The sequence below is a fragment of the Orycteropus afer genome, unplaced genomic scaffold (genome assembly GCF_000298275.1).
Source record: "Orycteropus afer afer isolate SDZICR_OR568_19922 unplaced genomic scaffold, OryAfe1.0 scaffold00126, whole genome shotgun sequence".
Classification (NCBI taxonomy): domain Eukaryota; kingdom Metazoa; phylum Chordata; class Mammalia; order Tubulidentata; family Orycteropodidae; genus Orycteropus; species Orycteropus afer.
The window spans coordinates 126,933-139,217 of NW_006921713.1; the positions used below are offsets into that span (position 1 = coordinate 126,933).

At 35.6% G+C, this 12,285-nt stretch overlaps 1 protein-coding gene across 1 annotated transcript in view; it reads left to right on the top strand.

The window, feature by feature from the left end:
• The window catches only part of PLCZ1 (phospholipase C zeta 1), an 84,479-nt gene that overhangs the window by 71,281 nt on the left and 913 nt on the right, over positions 1-12,285 (top strand). The window contains exons 10-11 of the mRNA XM_007944440.2: positions 3,581-3,698; positions 11,928-12,077. Of these exons, the coding sequence (XP_007942631.1) occupies positions 3,581-3,698; positions 11,928-12,077 (268 nt within the window). The remainder of the gene's footprint in view (positions 1-3,580; positions 3,699-11,927; positions 12,078-12,285) is intronic.

Consider the following 12,285-nt stretch of genomic DNA (forward strand, 5'->3'; position numbering starts at 1 on the left):
CTGGAGAAGGATGTCATGCTTGGTAGGGTGGAGGGTCGACGAAAGAGGGGGAGGCCTTCAACGAGATGGATTGACATGGTGGCTGCATTGATGGCCTCAAGTATAGCAGGGATTGTGGGGCTGGCGTGGGATCGGGCAGTGTTTCATTCTGCTGTGCATAGGGTCACTATGAGTCGGAAACGACTCGACGGCACTCAACAACAACAACATAACTATCACATAATCTTCACAGAAGCAGACTGCCACATCTCTCTCCCACAGAGTGGCTGGTGAGTTTGAACAGCGGGTCCTTTGGTTGGCAGCTGAGCACTTAACAGCTGCTCACAGGGCTCCGAGTCAACAAGAGAGATTTTGCTATAATGCTAATCTTATGCTTACTTAATATTTGCTTGATTTGTTATTGCTTTCCTACTCTTTGACCCACTCCTTTAGTCCTACCTCTCACCACTCCCAGCTTTTCACCCTACTCCGTAACCATATGGAGCTAGGAACATTTTCTGTCCATGGTGACATCTTATAATATACATACTACTTTTTCTGACTGGACTGTCCTTCCAGTCTTCACTTGCTTGTTGCATCCTGAATCATTTTTCAAGACTCTTGAGTCACCTCTTTCTGGAAGCTTTTTTCCAAGCTAGGTGCTTCTTTCATAATTTTTCTTTTTTTCCACAACACCCCATTATGCATGAATATGTTATGGCACTTATCACATTGTATTATAATTACTTATTTACTTATGTTTACCTCTCCCCTATTTGCCTAAGGATTCTTTTACGGATCATTCTTTTGCTCAATTCATATTCACATTGGATGACACCAAGTATTTGCTCAATAACCAAAAGATTAAACCTGTTGCTGTCAAATCAATTCTGACTCGTGGTGACTCCATGTGTTACAACGTAGAACAATTCCAAAGGGTTTTCTTGGATGTAATCTTCACTGAAGCAGATCACTAGGCCTTTTTCCTATGTTGCTGCTGGGTGGTTTGAATTGACAATCATTAGGTTAATAGCAGATCAGAAACCACTTGCTCAATACATGTAGGTTAATTGAATGGTTTGTTTTTCAGGTTGAGGATATTAAAGTGAATACATAGATTCTTGCATTGAGAAAGTAAAGGTGGAAAATAGTATGCACAGGCACTTACAAATGTCACATGTTTGTATTCTGAGGAGACATATGTGAGGTTCAAGTGGCCTAAAGAGAAACAGGCAAGGTTTGTGATTTTCTCAGAAAGCTGGCGCCATGGCCATGTGCATCTTTCTCTCTTTCTTTGATCATTGTAGGGAACTTTGTGATTACTTTACCCCTTACATACACTGTGGTGGCATGTTTTGGTAATGAGGAGGCCACCTAGTTTTATCATCCTGACATTTTACCATTAGCATTGATTATATCTCGACATAAAGAAAAGAAAAATCCTCACAACTGGACTAACAAGCAACATCATGATAAACAGAAAATATTGGAGTTGTCAAGGATTTCATTTGACATGGATCCACTGTAAAAACTCCTGAAAGCAGTAGTCAAGAAATCAAACAGCACATTGCATTTTGTCATTGCTACAAAAGACCTCTTCAAAGTACTAGAAAGCAAAGTTGTCACTTCGAAGACTAAGGTGTGCTTGACCCAAGCCATGGTATTTTCAACCACCTCATATGCATGTGAAAGCTAGACAACGAAGAAGGAAGACTGAAGAAGAACTGATGCCCTTGAATTACAGTGTTGGTGAAGAATACTGACTATACCACGGACTGTCAAAGAATGAAGAAATCTGTCTCAGAAGAAGTACAGCTTTAGTGCTTCTTAAAAGCAACGATGATGAGATTTGTCTCTTGATTTTGGTCATGTTATCAATGGGATAACATGTTCCTGGATAAGGATGTCACATTTGGAGAAGCAGAGGGTTAGTGAAAAAGAGGAAGATCCTTAGCAAGATGGATTGACACAGTGGCTGCAACAATGAGCATAAACACAGCAATGACATCGGGATGGCACAGGACTGGACAGTCTTTGGTTCCGTTGAACGTAGTGTCATCACTATTAGTTGGAACTGACTCCATGGCACCTAACAACAACCTAACCACAAGCTTTACCATCAGCTTTCATACGCTCCTGATCAACCCACTCAATATTTCCTATTTACTCTTTGTAATTTGGAAACTGTGAGTTTTGCACTAGGCCAGTTGTTTTCAAACTTTTAAAAACTATTTTTTTAAAAATGCAAAATCTTACACATAAGGCCAATATATAAAAGCAAGTTACTCTATTGATCACTGAGGGTTTCCTGTTTGACATCTCTTCCTTCATAGGGACCCCTAAAAGGGCTTTGTGAATCAGACTTTAAAAATGATTTAACCAAATATTCTCTTTCAATTCACATATTTGATTATTTTATGTTTTTTATATACTTTGGCTTGAGGTACACCAAAGCTGAATCTTCTCTGTATTGGTAAGGTTCTGTTGACTGCAGAGCTGACATTTAGCTGGTACTCATTGGGATCAGTGTACCAGATATTTATGCTAGTGTTCTTTGTAATTATGTTAGTATCTGTTCTGAGTCATCTATGCCATACTGGTTGTTAAACATTGGTACTGTTACTTTGGTTTAGAGCTAATGTCATAATGTGTGGATTTAGGAAAGGAAAATTTACATATTAGCAGTTTTTCTCTTCTTTTCTTTTCCTTCCCTTCCCCTTTTTCCCTTTTCTCTCCTCTTCTTTTCCCATTTTTCCTTCCTTTCTTCATTCCTCCCTTCCTTCTTTTTTTTTTTTTCTTTCAAACTTATTTGCTATTCTTATTATAACCTGAAGAAATTGAAATTATACCTCAGTTCTCACAACTGCATTTTTAGGCTTATAGCTTTCATTTCTTACATGAGATTAGTACGTTTCAAATAGAGTTTGTTTTGTGCTCACTTTCTTCCCCAGAGTAAAACAAACCTTCGCTTTGACAAATTGCTTGGCCTAAAGGCTGGATGAAACTATTATTAATTAATGTAATCATTCTTCTGATATTCAGACCTGAATGTACATATAAAATAACCGATTTTGTCAGATTCAGGTTACTTCTCATGATATCATTGAAAATAAGGGATCATGTAAAATTTCATAATAAATCATTCAAACAAAAACTGTATTAGAAAATGCTGTCATCAGAAATTATACTTTGTTTTTAAAGTTTGAGTAGTATTTGTATTGTTCCCAATTTTTTTCTGTAAATACATAACATGAGCTTGAAAATAATACATCAACAGACTAATTCAGCTTGAATTACAGTAAAAGTTAATTACGATAAATGCTTTTATAAAAAATATATATGCTAATGAATCTTAAATCAATGTGGATTCCATTATACTCATATATCAGTAAAATACAATGACTTAGATATGCTCTTGATATTTTTATACTGAAACTTATAAAACAGTTAAATTATAAAATTTGCATTTTGTTCAGCTTCAATGTTTGTGAGAACTGACTTAGAGTCTGTAACAATTCAATATATATTTTTATTTTGAATTTAAGTGTTGATGTAGTTTAATATATTGCTAAATTCTTTTATTCAAAATTTATTTATGTAGCTCATCAGTGGTATCCAGCTGCCTCTTAGTAACAAAACTGACACACTAGTGATAATAGAAATTTTTGGTGTTCCAGATGATCAAATAAAACAGCAGACTCGTGTAATTAAAAAAAATGGTGAGCTTCTTATATATTTTGTTGAACTTCTATTAGACTTCTTTTTGGAAAACTTAATTATGTGCTGATATACTTTTTATACATATTTATTACTCATAAGGTAAAACTTTTGCATTATGCTCAAGATTACTAAAGTCTTATAATACATCTTAGCTATCTTGTGTGGCTATAACAGAAATGCTACAAGTGGTGGCTTTAACAAATAGAAATTTATTTTATCATAGTTCAGGAGGCTCAAAGTCCAAATTCAGGGTGCCGGCTCTACGGGAAGGATTTTTCTCTGTTGGCTCTGGAGGAAGTCCTTTCTGAGCTGTGTTTCTGGGAAATCTTCAACAGTCTTGACATCTCTCTTCTCCCATCTCAGTTTCTTTTCTTGCTTTTTTAAATCACTTTTCTATCTCCAAAGAGATTGGTTTAAGACATACCCTACATCAATCCTGTTTCAATAACAAAGACAACCATTTCCAAATGGGATTATAACACAGGCATAGAGATTAGGATTTACAACACATATTTTTTGGGGACACAATTCAATCCATGACATTCTACCCTTTGCGTCCCCTCCCCATTCATGTCCTTGCCATATGCAAAATACATTCACCCCATCACATTATCCCAAAAGTCTTGAATCAACTCCAGGTCCAATATCTCATCTTCTGAATCATCTAAATCAAATCTGGATGAGAGTTTAGGCATATTCCATTCTGGGGCAAATTCCTTTTCATCTGTGAAATCTAGAGTACATGTTATCTGTTTCCAAGATACAATGGTGGAGTAGGCACTAGGTGGACATTCTGCTACAAATGGGAGAAACTGAAGGGAAGAAAGTGATAATGAGCAAATCCAAAACCCAGAAGAACAAATTACATTAGCTCTCAAGGGGTTGAAAATAACCCTCTGTTCTCTGAGTCCATCTCATCAATGGTCTAGCCCTCCAGACTTTGGGTGTTGGTCACACCCTCTGGATTCTGGGTGGAAGCCCCTCACCCTGGGCATCAAATCTGTCTTCCAGGACCAATGTTCCTTTGGCTTTAGGTGGCCCGCTTTACCCGTTGCATCTGAGTAGTGACCCCACCCCCTTGGCCCTGGAAAACCTTGTTCTTCTGCATCTTGGGCATGGCAGTCCTGTCCCCTCAGCTTTGGAGTGGCCCCATCCCCTTGGTACTTGTGAACATCATCCTTACACTCTGGAACTGAATTGGTTAAGATTTGACTCTTTGAAACCTAGGAGGCTGTGACCCCATCCTTTGAAACCCAGCAGGCTGTGGTTCTACCCTTTGAAATCAAAGCAGCCTTGCTTCCTATACTCCTTCCATCAGCTCTGCTGATCTCTGAGATGCTCTTGAAATGCTTCTTGAAGGACAATAGATATAGTTCCTTTGGCCTGTTTCCTACCTGTAGAACTCCAAAAGTCAGACAACAGTTCTTTCCTTTAGTCCTGTCTCTGACCCCTTCAGTCTAAGCTGATGGATTTTGTGCTGTGATAGTTGGCAAGACCCATCAGTCACAGGTTTCATCTCTTTAACAAAAAAATGTACAGCCATGTCTTCGGTAAACATTCTAAGACACACATCTCTAGCTTATACAAGATAATTTACCAAATCTTTAAGTTTTGTTTTCATTTTGCAGTTTATTTTTAAGTCTTTCTCTTTTCTCTTGCATTTTACTGTAAGTGGCAAGAAGAAACCATGTGTCCTTTTAAGATCTTGCTTAGAAATCTCTTCAGCAAAATATCCATGTGCATTACTTATAAGTTCTACCTTCTACCAAAACATCTGAAAGTAATTCAGACAAGTTCTTTTCCACTACACTGCTCTTCCTCCATTGTCCAATCACTCATTCATCACTGTCTTCTAAAGCTTCATCAGAAGCATAGTGTCCATACTTCTAACAACATTCTGCTGTTGGTGCCATATAGATTCTCTAAGGTGATAGAGGCTTTCTTTATAGCTCTCCTCACTTCCTTCTGAGCCCTCACTAGAACTACCTTTGACATTTGTAATTCTACCAATAGTCTCTTCAAGGTAATCTGAATATAAACAAACAAACTCACTGCCATCGAGTCATTCAATTCCATCTCATAGAGTCCCCCTTTGGGTTTTTGAGGTGGTAAATCTTTATGGAAGTAGATTGCCCAGTCTTCCTTCCACAGAGTGGCTGGTAGGTTTGAACTGCCAACCTTCTGGTTAGTAGTCACATGCCTTAGGCACTATGCCACCAGAGCTCCTTCAAGGCAATCTAGGCTTTCACTGTTAGGCACCTTAAAACTCTTCCACCCTCCACTTATTACTCAATTCCAAAAACACTTCCACATTACAGGTATTTGTTAGACTAGCACTCCTACTTCTTGGTATCAAATTCTGTCTTCAATATCTAGTGCTGTTATAACAGAAATACCACATGTGGGTGGCTTGAACAAACAGATGTTTATTATCTTACAGTTTAGAAGGCTACAAGTCTGAATTCATGGTACTGGCCCTAGGGGAAGGCTTTCACCCTCTGTTGGCTCTGGAAGAAACTCATCCTCTCTTCTGAGCTTCTGTTGCTGGGCAATCTTCATGTGGTTTGCCATCTCTCTTCCCTCATCTCTGTTTCTTTTACTTGCTTGTTTAATCTCTTTTATATCTCACAAGAGATTGACTTAAAATATACCTTACACTAATCATGTCTCATTAACATAATGGAGAAAAAATTCCCAAGTGGGATTATACCCACAGGTATAGAAGTTAGGATTTACATCACACAATTTTTTGGGATACATTTCAATCGATAAAAAAGCAGTAAAAATGATTTGGCAATGATTTAAAATGTCATTTAGGTATATTTTCAGATTATGAATCAAAAATTTATATGGCCTATAAAATTATTACTTTTTGCCTTTGTATGTTCTCTCCTGTATCACCAAATTAGAAGAGACATTTTTGTTGCTGAAAATCTACCTAGCTTCCATCCTCTGTAAAATAGAAGGAAAAAAAAAAGTGTGATTATTCTGACATAGCATATTACACATTTTTTGTCTCACTGCTTGAGTTATTTTAAATCAAAGTACTGTAGCTTCTGACTCAGTAACAATGCCATAGAAACCTATTCATACAATGTTTGGATTCAAATATCAGTCATTTTTTGCCAGAAGGGAAGAGTAGTAATGGAAGAAATGACTTTGATAAAATTTTCAGGGTTTCAGCATCCCATGACATTTTATATACGAGAGTAATATCACTGCTATTTCCCCTATGAAGTTGAAATAACTACAGAAATTAGAAACACATAGGTAGTTGAGACTGATCTATAGCCAGAATTATGTTGGAGGAGACCCAGAACTGATCCTTGAGTCTGCGATATTCTTTGAGTGGATATTCCCAAAGTATAGCAGGCTTTCAGAGTCTAGAATTATGCTCCAGGGCTAAATACTGCCGACCAGAGAAGTAGGTGTTTTACTGGTCTTTCTCTTCTTGTATAACAATTCCCAACAATGACATTTGTCTGCCTTTCTGTTTCCTGTTGCTGAAGACATGGGATAAAGTTAGGGAAATTTTTGCTGTCTCACCCCATGTTATCAATGAAAAGGAATACTGGTGATGACTTAATACCTCATTTGACATCTCTCAGAGTTGGAAGAAGGAGCCCTAGTGGTGCAATAGTTATGCAGTGGGTTACTAACAAGAAGGTTGGCAGTTCATACTCACCCAATGGTTTCGTGGGAGAAAAGACCTGGCAATCTCCTCCTGTAAATATTACAGCCTAGGAGAAACTGTGGGGAAGTTCTACTCTGTCATATAAGATCTCTGTGCCTCAGATTTGACTCAGTGGCAACAACAGCAGAGTTAAAGGAACATTACAACAGTACTGTCAAGAAATAGTAACTGTTGGTGTCTGGAAACTTATAGTAACTTATCTCTTGTTCCCTCCATCCCTACTTGAATTTTCAGGACAATATGTTTAGAACTTTTATTTAGCACTCCTTATGATGTTATGATTCCAGCTCCTATAAGACTTTGGATTACATCCCTGGGTTTTATGGGAGTATCCCTGAATAAATTCAGTTTAATTCATCAAACTTTATTACACCCTCGCTATGCTAAAAACATGGTACTAATTATCAAGAGACTTAAAATTTGTATTAATTATTGACTTATTTTTATGCAAGCTCCAACTAACTACATTGTAGATAGTTTACATTTCAATATAGGAGATGAGATACAAACAGAACTATTATGAGATAGGATCTGATTAATACTTTAAAAAAAGTACAAAGAACCCATGAAACGAGCAAATCTGGAGATAGTACTTGAAGAATGAGTAGAATTTTAACAAAGATTAGGGAAAAGGGCATTTAAGCCAAAAAAAAAAAAAAAAAAATTATATGAGTGTATAGAATGATGAAGACAAAATTCAAACATGTTAGGGAAAAGTCAGTAAGTTCAAAATGGATGGAATATAGTCTATTTAAGGAAGATTTATGTGTGATGAAATGAGAAAGTTATAGTAAGAATTGCCAGTATAGCCATGCCAAGGTATTAGGAAATTTCCTATCTGTACCAAATGAACAAATTAAGGCTTTTAAGCTGGGAGATAACAATAATAGAGTTGAGTTTTAGAAAGACTTTTTCTGCAGGTTAGGTACAAAAAAGTGTAGGAGAGGGAAATGAGAAATACAAAGAAAAGTCAAGATATGATTTTAATAGAGGATGTAGAAGCTGGTTGTGAAGAAAGGGGTGGCACTAGAAAAGGAATAGGTGAGGCATGTGAGCAAAACTATGCAGAAGTTAAGTTTAAATAGCTAGACAAGATGGATGGATGAGAAATCTAGAAGCTTGGCTTCTAGGGTAAAGATGGTATAATTAAATACTTGATAGCTTGGTACAAAAAGGATAAGATGTGGAAGTACTTTTTCAGTTTTGGTCATGCTAGGGAATATCATACTTATAACTATCAAATTCTGGTATTCTGACCAACTTATTTCATTTTTGTTCTAAATTTTATTTATTTTGTTGTTGAGAATATACACAGCAAAACACACACCAACAATTTCTACATGTACAATTTTAGTGATACTGATTACATTCTTTGAGTTCTGCAACCATTTTCACTCTCCTTTTCCGATTTGTTCCTCCCTCATTAATAAAAATTCACTGCCCTCTAAGGTTCTAATCTAATCTATTGAGTTGCTATTGTTGATTTGATCTATATAGGTGATTCTTAAAAGAGCATAATGTTCAAAGCAGACATTTTATACTAGTTAAGCTAAACTACTCTACAGTTCTAAGATGACTTCAGTGGACATTTTTGGTTTGAGTTTTAAAGATTACCTCAAGACAATAGTCTCAGGGGTTTATACTCCCTCCATGGCTCCAGAAAGTCTGGAGTCCATGAGAATTTGGAATTCTGTCCTACATTTTCCCTCTTTTGATCAGGATTCTTCCATGGAATCTTTGATAAAAATGTTCAGTAATGGTAACCAGGCACCATCCAGTCTGGTCTGATGTCAAAGGAGGCAGTTTTTCATGGAGGCCATTAGCTACCATATCCTCCTCCTATTCCTGACTTTTCTTTTTCCTCTGTTGCTTCAGGTGTGTAGAGAGAAATTGTTTTGCCTTGCATGGCCTCTTGCAAGCTTTTAAGACCTCAGAAGTTAGAACATAAGCACTTAATATGTTATTAGGTTATTAGGATGTCCTGTGAAACCATGACTCTAGACCTCCAAATCAAGAAACCAAATCCCATGAGATGTTTGCTTGTAAGTAAGCAGCCACAATAGCTTCTTTTTTGGTTGTTGTTGTAAATATATCTATCACACAACTTTTGCCTATTCATTTTTTCAAAGTTTATTACAATAAATAGATGTGCAACCCTCCTCTTACTCAGTATAATTTTTTCATCACTATTAACCCCTCTTTTAATCCTCTCTCCCCCATCCCTAGTAACCACTAATAAACTTATGTTTTTGTACATTTGCCTTTTCATGTCTTTTTATTTAAGTGAAGTCATACAGTTTTGTCCTTTTGTGACTGTCTTATTTCACTTAGCATAATGTCTTCAAGCTCCATCTATACTGTAGTATGTTTCAAGACATATCAGGACTTCATTTCTTCTACTGGCTGAGTAGTATTCCATTGTATGTATATACTACATTTTGTTTATATGTTCCTCTGTTGATAGGCATTTAGGTTGCTTCCATCTTTTGGTATTGTGAATAGTAATGCAATAAACATTGGTGTACAAATCTCTTTTTTTTTTTTTTTTTCAGCCTCCACTTTCAATTCTTTTGCATATATAAACCTAGAAGTGACATTGCTGGGTCAGATGGTAGATCAATTTTAGTGTTTTGAGAAATCACCACACTGTTTTCCATTTTATATAACATTTTACATTCCCACCAGCAATGAATAAGGATTCTAATTTCCCTGCATCCTTGTTAACATTTGTTATTTTTTTAAAATATTAACCATCACAGTGGGAGTGAAATAGCATTTCATTGTGGTTTTGATTTGCATCTTTTTGATGGTTATTGATCCTCAACATTTTTTCATGTGTTTGGTGACCATTGAATGTCTTCTTTGGTGAAATGTCTATTGAAGTCCTTTGTCCATTTTATGGTTCGGTTATTTGTATTTTTGCTATTAAATTTTCAAATATTTTGATAATTAGATTCTTATCGAATCTATGGTTTCCAAAGATATTCTTCTAGTTGGTAGCTTATCTTTTTTTTTTTTTTTTTTTGTAAAACTTTTTGATGAACAAAGTTTTTAGTTTTTATGAGGTCCCATTGATTTATTTTGTTTTTTTTCAGGTTGTGCTTCTGTAATAATATTAGATTATTTATTGATAAAATCTAGGCCTGATAGCATTGACTCTGCTTGTTCTTCTAAGAATTTTATGGCTTTATTCTGCATCTTTAGGTCCTTTTCTATTTTGAATTTGTTTTTGTATATGATGTAAGATATGGATCCTGTTTTATATTTCTGCATGTGGAAATTGTGTTTTTCCAACACCATTTATTGAAGATATTCTTTCTCCATTGAATAGACTTAGCATCCTTGCCAAAAATCCAAAACAAAACTCACTGCCAATGAGTGAATTCCAATTCATACAAACCCCCTATTGGGTTTCCAAGGCTGTAAATCTTTACAGAAGTAGATTGCCTCATGTTTCTTCCATGGAGCATCTGACTGTTTTGAACCACTGACCTTTTGGTTAGCAGCCAAATATCTTAACTACTACACTGCTAGATCTCCTTTGTCAAAAATCAGTTGACCATAAACACGTGGGCTTATTTCTGGACTCTAATTCTATTCCTTTGGTCTTTGGTATCTATTATTACCCCATAACAGACTGTTATGATTACTATAGCTGTACAGTATGTTGTAAAATCAGGAAGTGAGAGTCCTCCTACTTTGTTCTTCACTTTTAACATTGCTTTAGCTATTTGAGGCCTCTGGCTATTCCATGAAAAGTTGAGGATTATTTTTCTATTTCTGTAAAGAAGTCTTTTGGAATTGATTGGTATTGCACTGAATCTATAGATTCTTTTGGGTAGTATTGACATCTTGCCAATATTAAGTCTTCCAATTCATGAACATGGAACATCTTCCCATTTATTTCAGTTTTCTTTAATCTCATTCAACAGTGCTTTATAGTTCTCATTATATAATCCCTTCACATTACTTATTTTATTTTTATAATTAAATGTTAGCACTCCTCCTGTCATTGATACAATCATTGTGTGCATGTATCTGTGTGCCTATGTGTATGTGTGTGTATATGAGAGAGATGGGGGTGGTGCAGAGAAAGAGAGAAGTGAAGTATGGGGTAGAAGAATAGTAGAGGGTAGAAGAATGAATCTGTTTAAGAATTTTCTGCAAATGTTTTGTCTATAAAGAATTGATTCTTCAACTTGCTCTATCACTTCATGGCTATATATCTGAAACACTGAGAAATTATGTAACATCTTTATAACTCAATTTCCTCCTCTTAAATACAGATAATGATAACTCTGATGAGATTGTTGTGAAATGCAATTTTATCATCTATGTACAATTCTTAGAACCCTACCCAGCAACAAACAATAAATATGGTTATTGTCTTTGATAGTCCCCTCTCATTTAGTGCAGTAAAATTAATTATTTTTAAATACCAATTATCCTTATTATTAATAAAAGATTGAAGAAAACTTTGGAGAACAAAATTACCTAGAGGTAATGTCTATAATTTTTTGTATTCATTCTTCAGCTTTTAGTCCAAGATGGAATGAAACCTTCACATTTATTATTCACGTACCAGAATTGGCATTGATACGATTTGTTGTTGAAAGTCAAAGTCTAATAGCTGGAAATGAATTTCTTGGGCAATATACTTTACCAATCCTATGCTTGAACAAAGGTAATATTCCTTAAAATAAGATTATTATGTGAACATTTAATATAACATGTGTGTCAAGTCAGTGAGTTTTTTTTTTTTTTTTTGGTGTTATAGACACACGTTGATATACTAAATTGTTTTAGCCATGAAAATTATATGTATTGACACATATTTTCTTTCAATGGAATTATAAAAATGTGCTGTCATGTAGAAAGTGAAGTAGAGGTGG